The sequence below is a fragment of the Cupressus sempervirens genome, chromosome 10 (assembly GCF_028749045.1).
Source record: "Cupressus sempervirens isolate cs-2001-9-10 chromosome 10, ASM2874904v1, whole genome shotgun sequence".
Classification (NCBI taxonomy): Eukaryota; Viridiplantae; Streptophyta; class Pinopsida; order Cupressales; family Cupressaceae; genus Cupressus; species Cupressus sempervirens.
This window is the reverse complement of record NC_143127.1, coordinates 516491992-516518202: the sequence shown is the minus strand read 5'-3', so window position 1 is coordinate 516518202 and position 26211 is coordinate 516491992. Positions and strand designations below refer to the sequence as shown.

At 35.6% G+C, this 26211-nt stretch overlaps 1 protein-coding gene across 11 annotated transcripts in view; it reads right to left on the bottom strand.

Moving 5' to 3' along the window:
- LOC149534920 (Asparagine synthase family protein) overlaps positions 1–26211 on the bottom strand; it is a 181310-nt gene that overhangs the window by 95015 nt on the left and 60084 nt on the right. For 10 of the 11 annotated variants that reach the window (XM_089803082.1, XM_089803083.1, XM_089803084.1 and 7 more), the window contains one exon: positions 2070–2311. In XM_089803082.1, coding sequence (XP_089659208.1) covers positions 2070–2311 — 242 coding nt within the window. Of the gene's footprint in view, positions 1–2069; positions 2312–26211 lie in introns of those variants that run through there. The other variant, XM_089803085.1, reaches the window with a different exon arrangement.

Here is a 26211-nt window from a genome sequence, read left to right as displayed (position 1 = left end):
TAAAAAACCAAATTGGCAATTTGCATTCCCTAATAATCTATTAAAAAAATTTAAAATTGGCTGAAACATGGTTGTTCCAAGGTTTATAGTAATTTATGAATAGAAGAATTTTTAATGAAAAGATGGATCTACCATCTTTTTGTAATAATTTGGAGGCTTGTATTATTGAGGTAGCTAACAATAATCTTAGAAACTCATATAAGGAGGAAGGTTCTTTTTCAAACTGGGATGCAAATATGCGTAAAATTTGGTTTAATCTAATTAATCCAACAAGATCACTAGGAAACAAAGTAAATGGGAACCTCCTTCTGCAGGGTGGTCTAAGTTAAATAAAGATGGGGCTTCAAGAGGTAATCCAGGACCAGCAAGCTTAGGATGTATTATTTGTTCAAATAATGGATCATGTCTAACAAAACACGCCAAACCTTAAGGAGTAATGTCTAATAACTTAGCTGAATTAGATGCCTTGAGAGAAGGTTTAACTCTAAGTAGAGGGATAAGTATTAACAAATTAGTTATTGAAGGAGACTCGCAAATTATTCTAATGCGTTAAGAAAAAGAGAGACCCCAAACTGGATCCCTAATGCTAAACTTTAATATGCCTAGCTATCATTGATCAATTCGAAGAAACAATCATAAAACATGTTTATAGGGAAGGTAATAGAGTAGCAGATAATCTCACTAACAAAGGAGCAGCTAGAGAAGAGATTCTAATAAGACAAGCTAATATGATAAGTTAGACATTTGTTCTTGAAGCGAAATTGGTTTAGAACTTTTATTGTTAAAATAAACATGTTAAAATTAGCTGATATGAAGGAAGTTAAATGTAAATAAGTGACATGTTTTCAGTTATTCAAATCTTCTCCTTTCATACAATTTGATTTTGAAATAAAGTTAATAGGAGATGAGACTCATTTATGATTATGAAGCATACTTCTTTTCTTTCTAACAAACTAATCGTAGCCAAGTTTAATTTTCAGGTTAAATTCACAAGAAATTATCTAGAGCAAAGTTATAAATTCAGAAAACAAATAGGGGTTAAAATTGGTTAAATTACTCTTGAGATATTTATGTAAGGGCTACACCAAGGATACCTATCCATCTCTGATCTTTGGTGCCCAACTGAGATGTGTTTTTTTTTTTTTAATATAAACACAATCTTGGACCTTATGGCCTTCACCTATTAAAAAAAAAAAACAAATTTGGCATACGAATTTTGCTAATTCTTATAATTTAAGGTTCTATTATGCATATGTGCATGCTTTACCATGTTTTTGTATGAATATTTTAAATTTATCTACATATTTTAATTCTCCTTATTGTTATATAGCCTCTTTGCCATTCCCTAACCATCCCCAAAATTGGCAAAAAAATGTGTCACCCTAAAAACTCATCCCCCTGTCCCCTATGATACCCATTTCGGAAACTTGGGGTAACACTATTCAATACATAAATACTGTCCTTAAATGTTAGATCCTTCTCTCATTTATTTTTCTGAAAACAATTCTTCGTTATTCCACTCTTCTCACATATTTTACATAATTTTGGTTATCTTCCATATAGCCTTGTGAAAAAACTTGCTAAGACTCGACTTTCTTCAAGTCCACATTTTGTGCCTATCAAACAATTATCTTACATTTACATCAACTACAGGAGGCACAAGAATACATACCAAGGTCATAAATTGTCATTCTGGTGGCAACAATGAAAATAAAAGTTTATTGCTTTCATCACTTGGACACTATGAAGTATATGAGACAATATGTGATATTGCTTTTCAGCCAAACAATTAATTGTTCTCAGTGTTCAAATCTTACTTTATGATGCTACAGTTTCAATCACATGGGATTTTTGCAATTCAAATGTTAAAAACATATATAAGCTAGAATTCATTGCAATATGTTTTGCCAAGTAGAGATACAACAACCTCTAATAAAATAAATACACAAGTCAATGTTAGCAGAAAGCTAGGAATTAACAGACAGCATCATTCATCTCATAGCAAACATCTGCATCGTTTCAACATTGTAAATAACAGAGAAAAACTGATGCTTTAAAAAATAACTCACCCTCCTAGCCTAAATTTGGTCCTGTGCCTTCCATAACCAGCACATTGCTCATCAGCTCCAGAACCAACAAACAGAATTCGTGCCTCTGACTTGTACTTTCTGCACTTGAAATCTCTGTTTCTATTCAAAGGTGAACAAGATTCATTTAAGTGACACTCATCTTCTCCCTGACAAAATTCCTCTTCTTCCACCCATCCATCACCACAAGCTGCTAGCCATAATGCAGTCCCAATATTCAGGTCCTAAGGCACAAATGTTTGAAGTTACAACAAAAAAGGTAAATATCATTATAAACATATGCATTCAAACTGAAACATCTGCAATGAAGTAACTTGTCATAAGAGTTTGCAAAAGGAATTTTTGCCTATAGATTAGTTCTTTTTAAACACTCCAATGAGATAGATGATAGCACCAAGAAAGAGATGACAAGCTGTCATGTCCCTTTTTAGGATAACTAGGAATTATGGGACAATTACTTCAATTCCTTAAACTTACATTAACTGATTTTGTAATAAACTTGTAAAATTGAGAATCTGAATACAAATATATATAAAATGACAACTATCGATGGTACTTGCTATCTTTGATATATGTAATTGAAGGTATGCTTAAGTGAATTGATGTAATTGCACTAAGTTCGATGATCTCTTAGCATCTCTGCTAGGTCAAGTATGGCAATGTGAATATGCAATGAGATACAATCTGATATTACTTAGAGCAATATGGATTTGCTGTTTCTGATGTAAACACTTAAAACATGCTATGTATGACAGGTAATATCGCCTAGAGTGATATAGCTGCTGTGTCTGATGTTGACATGATAACTTGCAACAATGGTGTTGATGCCGTATCTGATATTTACTTTCGTCCCTTGCAAGCAATGGCACCATCTCTGATTCAACTTATGTGCTTTCAACCAAATAATGCTAAATAGGCAATTGCTCATATGAGCAGATCCAATTAAGGATTAAAGGTATAAAAGTTTCCAAAACTGATGATTGATGGTGTAGATTGATGACCTTCTTATATCTTGCAATTAGAAGGGGATGCACCTCTTCATATGTGATGAGACACCTCTTTCACTAACAAGCCTTCTTCATAAGAAATTGCGCCTTTTGGGTTTATCAATTTCAATATGCATTTGCTACCACTTATCATCAATAACTCATGATTGACCATTATCCTTGTGTTGTCACTACTTATGGGTTTAGTCAAGTTGATGCCACAATAAATCCTTTTCTTATCAATCATAGTTGCTGACTTATATTTGACAAATTAATATCCATAACGTTAATCTTTGTTTGCATCGGTTTGGATGATTTCTGAATATCATTTGCTGCCTTCTAAATACTCCAATATTACTGTGTTTATGCATGGTGACTAATCTCGTACATTATCTTACCTTACCAAACCTGCCTTGGTAGTAATCACTGTTGACGTTTAATCTTTATCATCATGCCCTTCTAATAGATTAGATGATAATTAGCATCCTTGAAGACTAGTTATCAACCTCAATGACTCTTTCAACTCGCTAATATCAACCTCTTCTTTATTGTTATATCAATCACTGTTATTGCAATCATTATTCCAAGCTATTTATTGTCTCTTATCTTCTATACTTATTGTATGTTGCTCCTCGATAGACATCTTTGTTACCTCTGTCCTCTTTTGCATAATTAGTCGACTTCAACAATAGTGTGCTCTACCAGGAGATAGTCCTCATGCCTACATTGGCTAGTGATGGATCTCCTCTTCCATTGAAGTTTCAATGATTCTTTTGATCATTGACCAAATCTCATGCGGCAATTATAAACACACCTCTCCATAGGATAAGGAATTCGATCATAAAAAAGCTCGAGCCCAATTATATTCATGGGATGAGTGCTAAATTGAGTCTTGTGCCAAAATCAACAACAAATGCATTAATAAATGGCGACTAGCGCCATGTATCATCGAACGAATATAAACTAGGGTGAATGCGAGAAGTTTCTTCAATGTAATACTCAATCAAATATTGGCATTGGTGCCAACAGTTGACATTAGGAGTATTGCTTGCTTTCCCTATATAGTGGTCATGACTATGTATTTGAATTAACGATTATAATTACAATTATACCAATAATTCGATATATAAATTCACTATTGTAACTATAGTGTAATGTATTTCTTCAATTGATGGAATTAAAATTTTAAAGCTTCTTTTGATGGGGGCATCACAATCTCCCCTCCTTGGAAATGCTTGCCCACAAGCATTCTTTAAATCTTAATGTTGATACTAGGATCCCAATTTAGTTTGTAGAAGGCTCTAGCACATACTCCTTGCTGCATTTGAATGCCAATGAATTTAATGATTTTTCCATACTCTCTCACTCTACGAAACAACTTCACTCATGTAAACTTTGGGTTCCAAAGGGTATAGTACCAGCTTATCTCGATGTACATAGGTTGATTATCAATACTAATGATATTGTAATGTTTACCCATAAGGTGAGTAATCCAATATCCTTTGAACTTGAACCTATACCTTTCCTTCAACCTCGGATATCACCAACCTTTGAGCTCCAAATGATTCCGAGATTTCAAATAAACCTAATGAGAATACCATTGTTTTGGCACTGCATTACTCTAATTACCCTAGTTTGATTCTCATCTTTACATTGTATTCACTTCCAACCCAATACTACTAATCTTCTGGTAACCATGTTCAACTGTCAAGAATTGTTTTCGGCATTTATTTTGCAACTTTGTTGCTACAGCGTGTGTTGTGGGTTTGTGTGATACCATTAATGGACTACTTGCCGAAATCTCAACATCTTGCAAGTAGTTACGGCTTTATCTCATAGGATAACTCACCGGGATTTTGTAAAAACTCAACCGCCTGTGCATAAGGGCAAAAACCAACAAAAATGAAATTTATTTCATCATTTCTTGACTTGAATTTTGTTGAGATAGGGAAAAATAATCTTCCAAATACTTGCAAACTGATTTCCATTGATTTTGAAGCAGATCTAAGATAAGCTTTGAAGAAAAATCAGATTCCTAGGTACGTTTTCTGATTTCCTTTCTATGTTTTCTTAAAACATTTTATTTATTTTTTGTTGCATCTAGATGAATACAAAAACATTCCTATATAGTTAAAAAATTACCGAGCCATTGGAACAAGATTTAACACTATTTTTGACAAGCTTTGTTGAATTTTTCACTATTTTATTGAGGCATCTCTAGTTTTCAAAAAAGAAATCAGGCTATGGATGGAAGGAGCTGGATTTCATTTTACACTGGATGAAATTGAGTAGGATGGGGAGGATGATGAGTCTTTTCCATCCCAGTTACATCCAGGATGGAGGACAAACGATAGCCTAAGTTAGACATATTGAGCGAGGAGGCACAATCACGCCCAATGCAAAATTCTAGGACTAGACCCTTTGGTTCTACCTCTCCCTTAGTTTTTACTAGTGCTAGGAAGAGGAAGATGTAACTGTAATGATGTATTTACTTTTAGTTTAGCAAAAGTTATTTACTATTTTGCTTCCAACCATCAACATCCCTAATGTGAATGTGATTTTGTACTCACTTCACATTTAAATATACCTATACTAAGCTTGTTTCTTTCGTGTTCTCGTTTATTGAGTCATTACATGCATTTTCTCATTGAAATTTGCAAAAAATACAATTGCAGTTAAATTTAAGATATTTTTTAAGTTCTCAAGGCATTTGCCGAGTTTTTGTCGAAAATTGGCTAAGTTTTTCTCAATTTTTTTTTCAAGCCTTAGCAAGTTTTTCAATTATGCATGATATAGTAGAGAAGATCAAATGATGGAGGTTTGTATTCTGAAGGTATTTCTTGATAAGCATTAAACATTCTCATGAAGAATTCTATTGCAGATTCATCTTCTTGCTTTTCTAAATTCAAATATGCATCCAAAGGAAATATATAACTCGGACTTTCATCCAACATTTGGAAAAGAAGCATCAAATCTGGGTCATCCGGTGAGATTCCCAATTCACAAAACTTTCTTATCAATTCCTTGCATGAAGGCATGATGTCTGAAGGTACTTCCTAAAAAATATCCACCATCCTTACAAACAAATGTGTTGATGTCTCGCCTTCATATCTTTCCAGATTGAAAAAGGCATCTAAAGGGTGTATGTATTCTTCCTCCATAGTGTAACATATGTTCGCCTCCTTATCATAGTATACTTTCTCCATGTTAAGTAATCAAATCATCTCCTTCTAAGTCCTCTCCCTCAGTAGAGTTACCAACTGAAACTTTATTTAATAGAGTCGCCACCTCTTTCGAGGAATGTATTGATCTTCCAGGTTCTTACTTCCAGCAAAGTACACTTCCAAACAAACTGATACAACTTCTAATACTGATCTACGAACTTAGAAATTCTTGGTAACTTCACAACGCTTGTTGCGAGCAACTCTCCCCAGCAGAGTCGCCAATCTGTTGGTTCCCCCATAAACCGTAGATTGGAAATCCAAGAGCCTACCACTTCTCCAACAGGACTTCTCAATCAGTTCTGGCCAACAAACGGGAATACTTCTCGATTCCCCTGAACTTCAGGCTCCGCTACACCTAGGCGGGTAGACCTTCTCCTCAAACACCGACTGTCTGGTTCAAGAATTTTCTATAGCGAATTTAAATTCCTAGAGTTCTTCGGTTGGCAAGGTCCTCAAACTGAATTAAACTTAACTAGATACTAAATATTTGATAATTGAATGTTTTGTATAAATTTTTTTAATAATGAATTTGATACTTGCAGAAGGACTATATATAGATTTTCTAACTTCAATAAAAAGACCAGTGCCTTTGCTCATCCAAGCGATAGAGTCAACTTCAGTGAACTTTCACATACAAATTCATAATATTCAATGTACTTATATTGCCAACAATTATAATAATCCAAATGCGACAGACCAATTATAATACAATCTTAAATTAGTCCAGATTGAATTTTAACTCCGCTTAGAAGGAGACAAATTGGACAGAGGTACGAAAACAATTTAATATTTCACAACACCTATGATGATCAAATTTAAATGCTAATTGACCATGTCCACTTATCTGATATCAAAATTGTATACAGAATTCCAAAAAAAAAATTACAAAGGACAATTCGCCTGCAATTTAAATATCCACGCCATTTAGAAATAAACAAAAGGCATTTTATTTTATTTTACAAATAAAATAATGGACTTTATATTACAAAATCATAATAGACCCCTTATTCCTCCATACAATAAAAATACTTTTCTCCTAAGAGAACAAAATGTGTTCAGATGATGAATCTCTTTTACAATGCCTTCCTCTCCAACTGCTAACCTTATTTATATCTTGAAAAATAGAATCAATGTAACTTTTCAAATTTAAAGGTTGCATCTCAAAGAATAAATCACAGCCTCTCATAACACAATTACTTTAGTCATAATTGATTTTAATTCTTTTACTATAGCCTTCCCTTACAAAATTTAATTGCACCTGTTAACTTATGGGGCTTTAATTTTATTATTGCTTCCTTTTATTAAACCATCGATTATTTTCTAGCATCATCACGGGCTTCAGACGCACTAAGGCGAGATTTTCATTCCATATTTAACATCATCAACAGTTTTTCCATATTCAAAAATGGAGATCCTAAACTTTGCCAAAATTTTGAGTCACATCAGGGACCAAGTCCAAAGTTGGAAGTAATAAAAGTTTTTCTCCATTTGCCAAAATTTATATCCTATACATGGCCTTGTGAAATTGCAACCATGGCATATAAATCATAGTAATGAGACTCGCTACGAGTCAGACAAGTTTCCCAGGTCAACGAGTTAGGTAACCTTAGAACGGGTCAAAATAGCCCGTAACCCTGGCTCGGCAGATCACCTTGGGTGACTCACCTAACTCGGCTGACTCGCTTGGCTAACTTGGTTGACTCGGCTGACTCCCCTAATTTTTAATTTTAGTTTTTTAAATTTTCTTAATACATCTAAATTTTACCTTTATACTTATGTAATCGATGCATGTTTATGTATGTGATCAAATTACCTTCTATTTCATGATGTTATTGTGTTTTTAAGCTTTATTCAATAATGGGTGCATGGATTGTTCTTTACATCCTAGAGAATCTCTAAATTTCAAGGGTTTTGTCACTTCGTCGAGTCATTGCCGAGTCAGGGTCGGGTCCGAGTCTCCTTACTTTGGTGTAAATAGATGTAAAGTGGGCCCCATGAAATTTGCAACCTCATAGAGAACTACATATAACAAGAGCAAAGGAGTTGTGATTTAGCATTAGAGGCTAAAGGTGATCATTGTTTCACAAAACCCAATATTCAAAGAATGTCAGATATTTGTGAAATGGCATATATTGCCAAAGACTAAAAAGAATATTTTGCAACTCAACAATAAGCACATGGTTATGCACCACAAAATTAACACAAGGCCGGTGACATGAAGAAAGTGACTATTGAGATATGGCGTTAATTGCTATCTTGTTATTATGAAGAATAAACCATAATTGATTACTGCGAATTGGTGAGAGTAATAAAGTGAAATGACAACAGCCATTTGAGACCACATTTTGAGGAGTTGACAAAGTTATGAATTCACATGCATGAATTAAATGAAATAAGATGCTTGGAAGTTTGTATTAAAGTAAATGTGTCTAAATTATTTGTTTGATGTTGGAGAAGCGAAGAAAGTGAGCTTTACAACAAAGACAAATTGAATTCTACAAGCAAAAGCCACAAGTACTTAAATCACACTCTGTGGTAAAATTCAATAGTTTCTAAGATGCCTAGAAAGAAAGAAATAGCTGAAAGCCCAGAGACTAAGCCTAAAATGTCAAACCGTGATATGAGGCCCCTATAAAAATCCTTGTTAGATGCACTATCTAGGATTGAGGATTTCGAGTGAAATTTTCTATTCACTAGTACGTTTGGAGGATGTAGGGATGTTGCAATTCCTATTTGTAGAAGGATTTGTTATGGTATTTGTATAAGAACAAAGATAGCGAGGTCTATATATCGAACCCTTAGACATCAAAATTAGCAAAGCTTATCATGTCCAATTGTGTATGTTGAAATAATTTAGGTGTTGGCAAATCATGATCCTAAAACTAGAACCATTAGGATAGCCAATGGAAACCCAAGTCGGTGGTCACTAGGTCAATTATAATTGATTCTTTTTATGATACACAAGAAAGCCTTGACAAAAATTGATAGAGAACAATTCAATTTTGACTACCAAAGGCTGAAGGAAGCCTTTAAGAAAGATGAAGCGGCAATTTACCAAAAAAAGAAGAGAAAAGAATAGGATTATGCATATTTTGATAAGGAACCCTCTCAAGTTGAGGATTTTCTAGTGTTTTTCTATAAGACATACTTTCTTTTGTACAAAAACTTAGGAGAAGATTTTGTACAAAATCTTAGGAGAAGATTACAAATATAAAATACAAGTAGCTTTGGCATTTTGTAATGACAATCCAAAATCCCGATGTGATCTTAGAAATTGACTTAGCCTCTAAATTGAAAAGATTAATTCACAATCAGTTTGGAAAGGTTAATCACAATCAGTTAGTGGTATGGCAACAAAAAGGAGTGGAATTCCAATTGTTACCCATTACTAAGTTATTTAATTTAACTCGAAAGTAGAGAAAGCTTCAGCCAAGTCAAGAGATTAGGGATAACAGGTAGTAATGGAAACACACTCCCTGTATAACAATGTTGTTATGCGTGGGCTAAGAATTACAAAGATTGCAATTGCAAGATTTTCAAATATTTGTTTTTATTATGATTATTAAGATTTTGGACCATTCATATGAGAGAATCTCATTGACAATGAGAAAATTATTGAGGCCACTTGCCGATAATCTAGGGAAGGTGTATTCTCATAATTTTGCTGATTGATTCTACCTAGGAAAACACGTCATTATTAGGGTATATGAATTTCTCCAAACACCCCATTTACTACCTATGTTCGTACTAGAGAGATTGCAAGTTTTAGAACTTATGTGGAAAATGTTATGGCTCGAAAAGGATCTCATCGTTAAGAGAAAGAAGGGGGCATTCTAACCCCATGTCATAAGATTTGTAGGCTTCTCTAGTGGCTTCAATACCTTAGAAAAAATACAGGGATATTTGAAATATAATTATCATTTGGAGTCGGGGGTAGAAAGGATACATGACTCAAAGAATCATATTAATTCTGTTATAAAAAATATTTCACATCAATTTTTAGTCTAGGAAGATAAGGCCAGAAATTGTTTGACAACAATGGAGATTGTACAAAAAGGAAAGAAGTGGAATATCTTAATGAAGGTTGAGGATAGGAGGAAAAAAGGACTTACAATATTTTTTGAGGAAGTAGAGAATGAACAAAGAGAATGGAGATATGTTTAAACAGTTTTGAAAAGCTTTATGGAAAATAAACCAAGGATGTTCAACCTCCCCCTGTGAAACCACATCGCATCATTATCCATGATGTATTGGATTCAAAATCTACACACAAAAGGCAGAAAAAGGAAAATTCAGTGTGTTCAGAACCTTATGATGATATAGAGGGAGAAGGGGATACTGATGAGGTGGGGAGTGCATAAAGAGTATTGAAGGATGATGGAGTGGATAGGCCTAAGCTTTCTCAACTAGTGTATCAGAAAGATATCAATGATTATTAAGCCCAATTACTTGAAGACACTCTACCTATAGGCCACATTGATGAAAGGGAAGCCATTTCTTTGAGATTTATAGAGGATGATGACTTCATAAACATTCAAGAGTTCAATACTTTTGGTTAAAAATAAAGATGAAAGAGTTAGAGGAAAGGAAGCAAAGGAATGTCATGGGTGTTGGTGAGTTGAAACATGATTATAAATCAGACTTTTAAAGGAAATCATGATCTAACCAGGTCAAACATTTAATAAAACAATTACTATTAAGTGCCACGATTACTACCCATAGTGAATGAGTGAACCCCTTCCAACATATAGCAGTAGAAAACAAAAACAAGAATCAATGGATCAAGATCAAGGAGTTGATAAGAAGCTTGATGAGCTCTTAGATGGACAGAAAAAGATGTAAGATTTAATGGATGAGCTAATTAAAGCACTCACCCAGACATCTCTTAAACCATTGCATAGAGACATCTCTTAAACAAGCAAAGATTCTCAATTCTACCTCCCAACCTTCACCAACTCTCCCTCTTACACAAAAGACAGAAATCTCTAGCAAGTGTCAAAGATAAACCTTCAGGATAACATATCAAAAATTATTAACTAACTAGTCTACAAATTACTTGCCAAAACAGTTCCTTTGAAGACCACCTCAATCATCCAACATCAACACCGCTTTGTTCTGATTATACAGCATATAAACTCACATCCACATCAACTAGTCACATACATAGCATACCCAACCAAGGAAAACAACTTTATTTTATACCCCATACAAATAATTAAATATGTTGGTCTATTAGAGCTTCCCCAGTGTACATTTAATTACATAGGCCCATGCTAAGGCATATGCACCTTTATAAGCACCATTACAAACAATACAATAGGGTTCCAACACGTTACAATAGAGATATTAAATTTTACAATGATAAATAATATGCTTCCTCAACACAGTTAGTTGATAGTAAACTATTCCACACGTTACACAACAGCAACATTTCCAGAATAACCCAAATCCTTCCCAATCTTGAACATACATGCACAAACAAGTCTTCTATCATATCCCAAGCTCAGTGACATTAATTTTTGCTTCCCATTAAGATATAACAAAAATACTACCGTCTTTGTCATTATTCCCTGTACACTGGTCTACTACCAGGCTTCACCAAGCAAAACAAATTTCTTTTATACCCTTTACCAATAATTAATTAGGTCAGCATGTAAGAGCTTCCCCAATGTACATTTAATTACATAGGTCCATGCTAAGGCATATGCACCTTTATAAGCATCATTACAAATAATGCAATAGGGTTCCCACACATTACAATAGAGATATTACATTTTACAATGATAAATAATATGCTTCCTCAACATGGTCGACTGCCAGTAAAATATACCACACATTACACAACAACAACCTTTCCAAAACAACCCAAATGCTTCCCAATCTCGAACATACGCACACGAACAAATCTTCTATTATATCCTAAGCTTGTTGACATTAATTCTTGCTCGCCATAAAGATATAGCAAACATGCTACCAACTATCTTTGTCATTATTCCCTTGCTACCAGTCTTCACCAAATAAGTTGCAACTCATCCAAAACTAAACACAAGACTCAGCAAACATAGACATGATGTCCATACCCATTCTGCCACACAAATCTAAGCTCGCATACATAACTTTGTTACCAACTAACTTCGTTGTATCGATAATCAACTTGCAATATACAAAATTTGTCTGTCAAGAACATACAAACATATGTTGTCATCAATAAAACATATCAGCTACTCATCCAAGTTCCAACAAAAACCACAATTCCTAACAGAAAGAAATATACATTTTGTAGACTCCAAGTTATCATACCCTATACAAACAAACAAACACAACTACAAAAGAGCAAGTCTAGACCAAGGGTGGAAGTAGTCTTCAAAGGTAATGGAAATAACAGAATCAGCATTAGCTATAGGAGGAAACCCATTAAAGAACAAACATCAAATGCTTGTGGGCAACCATTTTTGAAGGAGGGGAGAAGATGATATCCCTCAAATTGTAAGTCAAAGAACATAACATGTAAATAATGAGGCAAGGAAATAAAACATACCTTGTCATGTACATATAATTCTCCCATATTAGTTAGCTCATCATTCTATCTACATTCTTAGAAACATTTCCATGCTACACTCATTCATGATACATCACCATGTACATGAGCATCCATACATGCACATGCATACCCATGCACCTATACCTATATATGTGCATACTCGTATAATTTGTACAGTGTCAAAGTCTGATTGCATGTTTTTCTGGAAGGGTTTCGATACAAATTACCTCTGCCCGTTGGGAATTGCACAGATTTCTGGGCTGCTATACTACTGATAATTCATACTGTATTTGGAGCTGGTAGTACATAGTGTCTTACATCTGAGATTGGAGGTATTGTGTTGAGGGTTTATTAATTAAGTTTGCTGCAATTTGGAGGAATTAAAGATTTCCTCATTTCTGGTCTGCACTTTGAGTTAGTTTATATTACCAATTAATCATGTGTTTTCCTGATAATTGTTCTGTGTTTCTATCTCAGATATAATGGTGTTTGGTGTGTATCATTTAACTGTGACTTTGAGGAGAGGAGTGTTGGCTTCCTCAGCGTTGACTTTGCTGCAATATTCCTCAAAATTATACTGTTCTGAGGTTTTGTTGAGCTGCGAATCTGGCCTGTCATTGCAGCGTTCTGGATCTCTGCATCTGCAGTCAATCACAAATAGCGGCGTTGCCATTACTAAGGCTTGTGGTCATAATTTTAGGAAAGTTATAATATTGCATGTTGCTATCTGTTACAGAGTATTGACATGGGGGCTTTACACACTGCTGTAACTTGTTTTCAGCTCCAAAATATCCAACATCAAATACCAATTTCCTTAAAATAATTAAGTTTATTGCATATGTATGTGACCATTCGTAAACGGTTTAATTGATCAATGGAAAAATTAAGCTAGTGTACATTGTTATCAATTTCTTCGCTTAAAGTTTTGCATTTTTCTATTGCATAAAAACCAAAACAATATATATATTCAAAAAACCAAAAAATTAGCAAAAACTTCAAAAGCAAATAAAACAATTCTACAACATAGTTTGAAGAAAGTCAACAAGGCTCCTTACAGTGGTACAGCGAGGTTTCTTTCCATCCTGTACAGTAGAGAAAAGATTATTATTTTGGATCTGTTGTTGTTATTTTAGTGACCGGCACTCTTGCAATTATTTCAATTAAGGACAAATACAGAAAATCTAGTAAAAATGAAAAATCAATTGAATAGGAAGGGTAATCTCAGGAAGCAAACAAATGCCCTAATGTTAAGTATGAAAAAGCTTGGACAAAATCAGAAAAGGATAGATGCATTACCCGACAACCCTAGATAATTGTGCAAGGTATATGGTTTCCATTTTTATGAAGTCTACCTCACGAAGAGTGCAAGAGAAGAAACTATATTTTTTCATAAGTGAGATGTCCAGAAGCCTTCACCATGAGTATTCAGCAGCTGGTGATCATGGTGAAGATGATCCTGTGCTTAGTGGGGCAGCCACTAGTCCATCTTGCGTACATGATATTGGCGACTCTTCGCAGGGACACGTAGATATGATCAATTTGCTACATGACAGCCACACGGAGTCTCGGCAAATTGATGAAACCAGAGTTAGTGAACAGGAAATAATGATGACATGTTCACTACCATTGTTGATAGCCTCGCTCCAGTTAGTGGTTATGAAAATGTAAGTGACACAGGGTCTGATTCTCAGGACAGTGGACTCTTATTTGATCATGTTGATCGTGTCGCTGATAGGGCGAGTGCAGAAGACGCACTTGATACTACCATTAGTTTAGACTCTCTTGATTAAAGTGTTGCTTTTGAAGATTGTGCAGAGGATAGGAGCACTAACAATTCTGATTTTTATGGCAGTTGTCATAATGTTGTCTTCTCAAGTGGGGGAAATGAAGGCAAGGATATTGCGATAATATATAAGTTTCTATTATTAGTTAATAATTATTTGTTTGTAATCTATTTAAATATTAGAATGATTCTAATATTTAGTTAGTTGTAGTTATGTGTTAGCTTCTTTTAGCTTTATTTTAGCTAGAATAGAATATTTGTATTCTTTACGATCGTTTCCTAAGGAAACATCACTTTAGTCTTTTGTATATATAGACCTCTCTGTCTCTGTTAATTAAAAGCAAGTATTTTACCAATTACTTCGTAATATTGTATCAAAACCAATTCTTTGAATTTTTTCAAAAAAGATCATAATTTCTTGTTCGAAATTATCAGAGCAATATTTTTTAAAATTATCTTTTGTGATAGTTGCTTCTTACGGCCATTTTTCTACAACTGTTGTCTTTTTTTTTATTGCACATTTCCGCCATTTTTTGTGGCTTTGTTTGAGCAGAGCCGTTTTCATTCAAAACCCTAATTTTCTATACTGGATCAAAAAAAATTACAGATTCTTAGTGGGTTTTCCAAGATCCCAACTGGGTTGACGTATGTTTTTTCTAGATGCCTCAATTTGTGTGCCTTGATTTTTGAGCCAACAGATCAAGAAGTCGACAACATATTATTTTTGGGTTTTTCAAGCTCTCTTCTAGGTACCCCTTCAAATTTTTTGGGTCTTCCATTTTTCTGCCTTGAAGAAAGTGCCTTCATAGATTTTCACACTTTTTCATTGGAAAACGTGCTATGGCATCTTTGACAGATTTTGCTCAAGGGCAATTTGAAATTCAATGGTCGGAATTATAATGCACGGAAGCAGCAGATACTAGCAATCTTTGAATATCAGAATACCGATCAAATTGTTTTGGGTGTTACAAAGCGTCTAATTGCAACTGGTACTAATTAGGATACATTGGATCTCAATAACCGGGAGGCAGTAATGCTTCTCAAATTATCTGTAGTTGGTGATCAACTCTCTCAGATTCCATCCAACAAAATAATTGTCTAAATTTGGGAGCATTTGAAGAAACTTCATGAGACTTCTGACAAAAGCAGAGCTTTCTTCTTGAAGAACACTCTATTTTCTATTATCATGGATGAGCGAACATCGCTCTAGGCTCACCTGAATAGCATTTAGGAAATCCGTGATTAGTTGCTTGCCATTAGTCGCAAAATGGAGGAAGAGGACATTATGGTCATAAACCTCAAAAGTTTGAACAAGTCCTATGAGCATTTTATTGAGACTTTCAACATCACATCTCTGGTGTTGATATGAAGTTCACAGATCTCTACACACTTCTGCTTCAACAAGATCAGTGGAAACAACAATTCGATAGCAATTCTAGCTCTACCTCCATAGAGCAAGCCTTTGTTGCTAAATCCTTTCAAACGGATAAAGGTCAGTCTCAGCAATCTTCTTAGTAGAAGTTCTCTTCTCCAGCTTCAGAAGGTTCTCGAAAGCTGAACATTCAATGCAATTACTGCCACAAGTTTGATCACATGAAGGTTGAATGTCAAAAACGCTTAGCTGCCCAATCTAAGAAATCAAGTTCACAGCCCAAAGAAAATAGCACAAAGCACACTGAGCAAACAAAATCTTCCTTTTACACCTTCATGGCTAAAAGACCTACAGATTATTTGAAGTCCTCTGCCTAGTACAATGATTTAGGTGCCTCTCATCATTTTACCCACCGCAAAGACTAGCTCACTGACTACCAGCCTTACTCAGATTCTGTTATTTTTTGTGGCGGAGAAGAGTACACTATTGTCAATAAAGGCAACATTCAAATTCAGTCTGCAGGGAGGAATCTCATTTTCCTTGATGTGTACTATGTTCCAAGGATGAAACTAAATCTACTCTCAATCAATCAATTAGTGTGACATTCTCCACACTTGGATGTCACCTTCAATTCACTTCAGTGTACCATCATTAATAGGGTGACTCAGTCAATTGTTGCAATGGGTCTTGAGGATCATGGCCTTTTCCGCCTTACTGATTCAAGTGATTCTCAGGACTTAGCTATGGCTGCTTGGCAGTCTTTTGTAAGCACACTTTGGCATCAGTAGTATGGGCACTTAAATGTGCATTATCTCTCTCAGCTTGATCACAAAGAGCTTGTCCTCGGTTTGCCAAAGATTCAAACTCAGTAGCTTGGAGTTTGTGAACATCGGAACATTGTAGTTGAACATCGAAACAAAACAATCATTAATATGGCTTGATCCATGCTTGAACACAGACATGTTCCAAAGAAGTTCTGGGCAGAAACAATCAACAATGCAATTTATCTTTTGAACCGGTCACCCACGATGGTGGTCAAAGGTAAGACTCGGAAAGAGGCCTGGTCAAGTCACAAGCCCAGAATCGGTCACTTGAAAGTTTTTGGCTCCCTTGCTTTTGTTTGGATCCCTGATGCGTCACGCACCAAGTTGGATACCAAGAGTTAGAAACTCATACTTGTTGGATACAGTAGTCTTCACAAAGCCTACCACTTAATCATCACTAAGACATCTCGTCTCCTGTACAACCACGATGTAGTCTTCGATGAGCAGCGAGGCCCATTCATGCTTGTTTCTCTTGTTCCAAATCCAACAAACCAGCCTATGAAGGCTCATGATATGGTAGTTGGCTTCGATTAGGTCCACCTAATGGGAGAGCTCTAGTAGCTCCTGTAGCTCCAACTATACCAGCGATCCCTGTATAGACACCTCCAACTTCTCCTGCAAGATCACCTTGATTTGTAGATGCTTCAGCCAAGTTTGATATAGATTCTTCTAATGAGGAACTTGATCACCAAGCATCTCCTGATACTAATGTTGGTCATTCTCCTCTCCGACCTATGTGGGGGCTAAGACACTCGTTGATCTTCATGATGATGAGCTTATTAATAGGAGAATTGCTCGGAAAAAGAGCAAACCTACAAAGTCTATTAACTTTGCTCTCATGGCCAATACTCATAGTGTGTTTGAACCTCAAACATATTCTGAGGCTAAAGGAGTTCCAGAGTGGGAACAGGCCACGACATCTGAACACCAAAGCCTGCTGAAGAATAACATCTGGGACCTTTCTGATCTTCCACCAGGAAAGAAACGCATTGGCTACAATTGGGTTTACAAAATCAAATACAAATCTGATGGTACTTTGGATAAGTACAAAGCTCATTTAGTTGCGAAGGGCTTTTTTCAGCATCAGGGCATTGATTATGAGGAGACCTTTGCTCCTACTGCAAAGATGAGCACAATCAAATTAGTCCTAGCCATGGCAGAAAAGTCTGAATGGAAGGTCCATCAAATAGACGTCAAGAGTGTCTTCCTGAATGGTGATCTCCATGAAGAGGTCTACATGACACAGCGTCCTAGTTTCAAAGTTGTTGGTAAAGACCATCGGGTTCTCAGATTTGTGAAAGCTCTCTATGGCTTGAAGTAGGCCCCTAGGGCATGGTACATAAATTTTGATAAGTACCACAATGATCAAGGCTTCTAGAGGAGTTCTTCAAACTCAAATTTGTACATCAAGATAACTGGCAGTGACATCATCCTTCTAGTTATTTATGTGCATGATTTGATTAGCAACGCAATTCGGCATCTTTGATTCAAGGAATCAAACAGAATTTATGCCAGTCTTTTGGCATGACTGACCTTGGGCTCATGCATTATTGCCTAGGTGTCAAGGTTTGGCAACAGTCTTCTGGTATATTTATCTCTCAATCCAAATATGTTAGGGATCTGTTAGACAAATTTTGTATGCAGGATTGCAAGCTTGCATCTACACCCATGGAGAAAGGTCTCAAGTTATCAGCCAAGTCTACTTCTCCTCCCGTTGATGATACTACATATAGGCAACTAGTAGGCAGCCTCATCTACCTCTCTACTACTAGGCCTAATATCAACTTCACAGTTAGCTGCATCTCGTGCTTTATGACAGCTCCCAAGGTTGATCATTGGATGGCAACAAAGTGTGTGCTTCGTCATGTAAAGAGCACTTCAAATTATGGACTTGTTTACTCTCGAAGTTTTAATCCTAGACTAAGTGGGTTCATGGATTCAAATTGGGTAGGCTCTGTTGATGATAAAAAGTCAACTTCTGGATATGTGTTCAGTTTGGGATCAAGTGTCATCACATGGACCAGTAAGAAGCAGCAGGCAATTTCTATCTCCTCTACGAGGCTAAATACAGAGGGATAATCAAGGCAGGTTGTGAAGTTCTTTGGCTTGATTAGATCCTTGGGGATATTCAGATGTAACCAACAGGACCAACCACTTTGTTTGTTGATAACGAAGGCATTATCAAGTTAGCACGAAATCCAATCTTCCATGAACAAACCAAGAATGTGGATGTTCACTATCACTACATACAACAGCTAGTTCAAGACAGGACAATAGACTTTCAATATATTCCTACCACAAATCAGACTGTAGACATTCTCACCAACCTCTTGGTCCTAATAAGTTTGTCAAATTCAAAGGACAACTTGGTGTTGTGGATAGATTAACCATTAAGGGAGGGTATTACGATAACAAATAAGTTTCTATTATTAGTTAATGGTTATTTGTTTGTAATCTATTGTATATATTAGAATATTTCTAATATTTAGTTAGTTGTACTTATCTGCTAGCTTTCTTTAGCTTTCTTTTAGCTAGAATAGAATATTTTTATTCTTTACGATCGTTTCCTAAGGAAACATCGCTTTATTATTTTGTATATATAACCTTCTTGGTCTTTGTTAATAACAAGCAAGTATTTTACCAGTTACTTTGTAATAATGGAGCTACCTAGGGATGACATTCATGATTTGAGTATTACAGAGGAATTGGGTAATGTATATTTGTGCCCTAGTGTTGTTTATTTACACGATGACATTAAGTCATACATGTCGCAGCAAGCAATAATAGAGGGGTCTAAATGGGACAGTGTTGATACTAGTGAAGTGGGGACCTCTAATTTTCCACGTGATGATGATTCATGTTGCAACGAGTCTGATATATCATATCTTATGTTTGGTGATGTCTCAAAGTAGTTATTGGATGACAATAGGTCCCAGGATTATATTTTATAGGGACTTACAGATGAGAAGGGAGCAAAGACATGTTTGGAGTATGATACAACAGTGGCTTCCACTTCTTCCAAGAAGATTTTGGTAGAAGTACCTAGTAGTAGTGCCTTGCTGGTCGACATGTGCAAGGTTGTTAGTGCGCATGAGAAGAGTGATCATGAGGTGAGCCTAGTGGATACAACTGCCTACCACAATGTGATTAGTGAGACAAAGGGTGTAGAGGGGAGCCAAGGAATGCAGAGACATCTTGTGTTTGAACATTTGGGGGTGAGCGATGGTCATATTTCTTTAGCTTTTAACCATTATGATGCTATCCGATAGATGTTAGTTGTATTTAGTTGGGGTCCTCCTATGTCAAATGAGAACGATGGTAATTGCTTTTCCCTAGTAAAGATTCATTTACTTCAAAAAGTTGTCAGGATTTTGAAGCATAACAATTCACAATAAGTAGCTAACAAGAATTACCTTCTTGAGTGGGGTAGCACTTGTTATGAAGTATTGTAACAGAAAGAGAAGGAGGTGGTTGAGCTCACCCATGAGCTTAAGGCGGCTTCTAGGTATTGGAGAGCATCCAGATGGCTCTCCAGGAGTCGCAACTGCAGTTAAAAGAGTTAGTCATGGAGTTGGAGAGAGTACAGTCTGCACCAGCCCCAGATCTAGTTCAACTACACATAGTGGTGGTGAGTAGTGAGTTCACTTCCACAGATAGGGATGATGGATGGGATTAGGATGCAGTTACATCTATACTTGATATGAGTGCAGCAACTATAGATGAGAGGAGTGCAACAATGAAGGACTGCAGAGAGCTTCCTATTGTACTAGGTCCCCTAGTAGTTAGCACACTAATAGATGATGCGGAACAAGACTTGGGAAAGGTATCATCTGATTTGGAGACAAACTTTTATGACGATTTGTTTCCTTCTATCAGAAAAAAATCTATTACTTCATCCCATATAGTCGATAGCGATAGATAGTTGCTAATGCCATAGTTTCAAAGGGATCAATTGTGGATTGTAGGAGAGCAAGTTGATGATTCTTCACGTAATTTATAATGCATGGAGTCATTTATGGAGTATCCTCTTAAGAGTTTGGAATTGCAGGAGGGACCATATAGAGCTTCTAAGGGTACTCTCATCTAGGGTTCTCAAGGTATTCAATGTTTAGTGGGAAAGACTGTAGAGACGTTGGCTGCAATGCTTCCCCACAAGGATTTTGTGGTTGGTTTTGTTGAGAGGGTTATCAAGGATCTCGCTTGACCAATTGTTGGAAGTCAGAGATTGGAGCCATCTCTTGATTCCCATTTTAGTACTGATGAGCCTCTAACAGAGATTGGAGCATTTTACCACAATTACCTCAAAAGAATGGGCCTCATAGGGAGATTTAAGGGTTTTTGGTAAGTTCAAGGAGCTTTAGATTATCTTGGTGCTCAAAGCTTCTTTCTGGTGTTGTTTGAATATGAACTGGGTAGGAATAAAATCTTATGTGAATCTCATTGGAGCTAGGAGAACAAATACATACTACTTTTGAAACCTTGGTACCAAGCCTTCAATTTGAGTCTTGTTTTGAAGCTATTGGAAATATTTTGCGATGTTTTGTGGGGAGGATGAGGACTCTCAAGATTTCTTTCATCAACATATGCTCGTATTTCGGTTGAGATGGATCTGACTAAAGCCCTACCGGCTGACCTATGTTTGAAAACTGCAAATGGTGAATGGTTGCGATCTATAGATTATGAAGGTATCCCCTCGCACGGCAGAAGACGCCTTCAAACTGAGAATGATGCTGCAACTTGTGGAAAGAAGTGAATCCGGTAATTGGTAAATTGGTTGAGGGAAGTTTCCCCTTAACTTCATTTGATGGAGAAAGAAGAGGGTGATGTATTGAAGGAAAAAGTTGGAAAGGACACCATGCAGTGTTAATGTTTAGCGTCAAAAGAAGCAAAACATGAATCTCTTATGTTACCAATGTTTTCTATGCACCACAGAGATATAAGCATCAGAATTATGTTACGACTGTTTGCTATGCATCACAGAGATATAAGCATCAAAATTATGTTACCACTGTTTGCTATGCACCACAGAGATATAAGCATACGTACATATATACATATTGATATATGCATACATATACGTATACTTGCACCTCTGTCATGCATCAGAATTATTGACAGTGAAGAAAGCATATTATTGACCAACTTTATAATGGTCGGGCTTCATATTATCAGTGACTTTAATGTCTTGCTTGTATCGGGTTTCATACCCCCGTTCTTTGCCTCTATCAAGTGTTGATCATTATCAGGCCCTTGATTTATTATCGGGCGGTGACTTATGATTTAGTTTGGCAGTTAACTAACATGCCTCCGAAGAGGCATGTCCCTACATGACTCTTGGGCTACGTAGAGACATGACTCTTCAGAGTCATGTCTTTACACTGCCTATATATACTTACACACTGCCGCAGGGAAAAGTATCAATAGAAGGCATCCGAGTACCTGCAGAGAAACATCAGTATTGTGAAATATTACTGTTATCATCTTCATCTCTTTTGTTATACAGCAATCCAGTGCATTGACTATTGCTGAAGGAGGAAGACAATCAAATATTTTGCTACAAGTCACAGTTAGAGATAACTACTTATATTCTGCATAATTCAAATTAGAACTTATCTGCAAGCATTCTTTTGTAATTGTTTATCTATCAGGGATCCACTATATTTAACATGCAGACTATGGCTCCTAGAACTACAATGGTGCGAGGCTATCCAAGGTTAAGGGGCAGAGAAGGTTGATCTGATTTGTATGACTACTTTGGCCCTGAATAGGGACAAGACATTTACAGCATCTCCTATGATAACTCAGAAAGGAAGATAGTAAATAAGAAGGCGAAATCTAGCACAAGTCTTGTCATGTCAAAAGGAGGAGAGACTTCTGCTAGTATTAATGCTGGTTATAATTGTGATGTTGCGGGTATGATTTTGGCTAGGTTCTAGCATATAGCCGAGATGGGGTGACTTTGCCTTCTGCTGAAGATTCATCAAGATGGCAGAAGGAAGCTGCGAAACCAGCTGGACAGCAAGTACTGAAAGGGAAGAAGGAAAAGAAAGCAAAGAAGGGAGTTTGTTTTGATATGATCTTATGCTCACAAACTAAAAATGGAGCTACCAACAATACTTAGTTTTTTGGCCTATTAAAAGGTCTTTTCACTTGGATGCCTTGGGAAGGTGGTTCATTTGTTGTAACCACCCCCCAGTTCAGGCCAAGTACAAAATCCCGATCAATTAATAACTCATAAACTTTACCAATAAACCAAAAAACACTTCAACAACATAATAACCACAATCATGGTATATGCATATTTTAGATTATATGTTCAAAACTTCACCCATAGTGTTCAGTGTCACTATTTGAAATTGATGTCTGTATTTCAAATAAGAAATCTTTATCCTCTGAAAACAAGGATGCTTTCAAATCACCACCAACAATGAGATATTTAATTTGACTGCTCTCATTTCATTGTAGATTCATAAGGAATTCAGCATACAACTTCTATTGCATTATTATCATATATTTCATCATAAGACTTGTAGAGAACATTCTGATATTTAAAAAGTGATCACTATTCAAATATATTTGTTAATGTTGTAGCTTCAGTTGGATTGAATTGACGTAGAGAGAATTCCTCTATTGTTTTTGGTCAATCATAAATTGGATAAACACTCATATATTTATCATATATATATTATATATTATTATTATTATATAATATCTATATATATTATTATTATTATATAATATCTATATATATTATTATTATATAGATATGTTATTAATATTGACTAATTAATGATTGATCTGTAGAGACATGTCTCTTCTATGAATATTTATAAGTCTTCAAAATCTGCATTTGGAGATACACCAATTACAATGGCAGTGCTATTTACATTTGCAGAAAACAATCCATGTTACTCAACATGGTATCAAAGCCAACTGCAAATAAAACATAACACTGCAGACAAATGGAAAGAAATAAGAAAAGATATACTGAAAAGGGCTGGTGAACAAAATAATGATTGCAGAGAATATCCTCAATTGGTGAAAAACATTATATAAGGAGGTCGATAACCAACTCGGAAATAAATAAAAGGTGTTAAGAAGACAGCGTGTAAACCTCAAGGAAGCACAGTAGTGATAATCTGATTATATATTAACAACAAACAAAAATGGTCTTTCCACTAAAATGGCTAAACATAAAGATATCATGAGCGTTCAGAAAAGACTGGTAATAAAAAAATCTGACTTCAACTTGTGTTGGCCAATTGTGATCAGATTTCAACTTTCAAGATGTAGACAGTTCGAACTACAGCAAAACTATCCCAAGATGTTTGGGGTGACACCTTGATACCTGAACTTATCCACCTTCACCTGTGAGACTTTCCTTCAGCGTGATGGTAAGACTAAGACTGTAAATGATGATCTACATGCACTTCTCTCTTCGAGCCAAACAGGGTAGCAAATTATGTTCAGTTGATAAGCTCCGTGTGAGTCTGTCCTCAACATCTCTATTTGATGGATATTAACTCCACACTACAACATAAAGGTCACATATTGTATGATCTCAAAGACATTGTTCACAAAGTACTAATGGAAAATGCATAATGTCAAAGACCCCATTAAACACAATACAAATTTGTAGTGGTTAGCAATGGGTCCTATCATGGTCAGCACCAGGTCCTGTCTGTTAATGCTCGATGATCACATTGAAACTTCAAGTGTAAAGCAAGGTGTTCCATATCAAGATCGAATCCATGAATCCTGCAATCATTCCTGGTTAAAATGAATATCATCACAGTCATCACTTTCCATAAAGGAATCATAATTGTATATGCAATGTGGAATGTGCACCGCCAATTCTTTGATAAAAGGAAGAGATGTGCAATCATGGATGTAGGGAGGCATCACCCAAGCTTAGCAAATATAGATCGATAGACAAGTCAAATACTCAAGAAGATTACGGGAATCCATGCAAAGTGTTTGACATAATTCTAACATGACTATTCATAGCTCAGTGTGAAAAGAATTAACGTGAATTATATGAAAGATAGCTTTGGTGTTTAGAAGGTCCGGGATGAAATTTAGAAACATTGTTGTCGATATTTGGAGTGATTCATTTTTGTTGAGATCTATGAGATTTCCTTACAAGCATAAATATGTTAGAAGTGTATTATATTGAGCATTGCGCTTATGTTATAGATGAAATTGGTGAGCACAGAATTGATTGCACACAATGTTAGCGTATGCCCTACATTTTAGAGATGCTAGCATAGTGCAGGTGTAAGAAATATAGTACTGGAATGAGATACAGAAAATACAGGCCATTTCATATCTCTGCATTAGTGGTGAACCATTTATAAAGGGACATGATGTGTAGGGGATATTCCACATGGATTCCACCATGTTAGCAGTGCAACAGTCAAATACCTTTACAACTTTTGACGGGTCCACCAACTTATATAAGGTGAATAATAATATTTAAAGCAAGCTGCCATCGTTAATGAAAAGAAATAATCAATTATTATAACCTTGAAATCGACGAAGGTGAGAATGAATGGGAAATGGTTGTAATCTATAATATCATCTAAATTGTCACTGCAAAGGACACCAACGTGGATGAAGGCACCTGATTATAAAGGTGGGGTATAAGGTATGTTCTCTTTGATATTATTATTGAATAATATACATATATAATTTATTTTTTTTCTATATTATTAAATCAATGTATAATATGATTGGTGATTATACATGAAATACAAATTTTAATTTGTAAAGAATATAAATGAAATTGGTCACCATAGATTATTATATGCAGTATTAATAAGAAAACAATATGTTGAAAATATAGATTTAATTTAGATCTACATTATAATGAAATGGTCTTATTATGCAGAATTATTATCCTTGGGTATTATACTAGTCTCTTTCTTATTTCTATACGAGCTATATACCTTAATCTTTTCCTTCAAGAATGTTCTTGTAGGAAAAAGTGGGAGATTGAAATTCAGGAGGAGTCTAACATTTCATTAGAGGCAACCTTGAAAAAGAGGGAGTAGATAGAGGATATGATTCGGTCAATCTTTGGTGCTCTAGGTCATATTGATTCAGAGGGAGTAAACCATGTTGCAATGGATTCTCCAATAATCAATAAATTGTAGCAGTCAAGAGGACCATGATTCATGAATTTATCTCAGGTCTACATAATATCAAGATATGATATTCACCAATGATATAAATTTGGAATACACAAATTGCAAGATGTGCGTAATATAGGTTTAGTCAAAACATCAAACAAACACCATTGCATGAACAAAGGAAATTTGAGTTGCTGTGAGAGATTAATGAAGTTTTTAAGAATTCATTTGAACCATCTACGAGTCTCTCTTTGATGAATGAA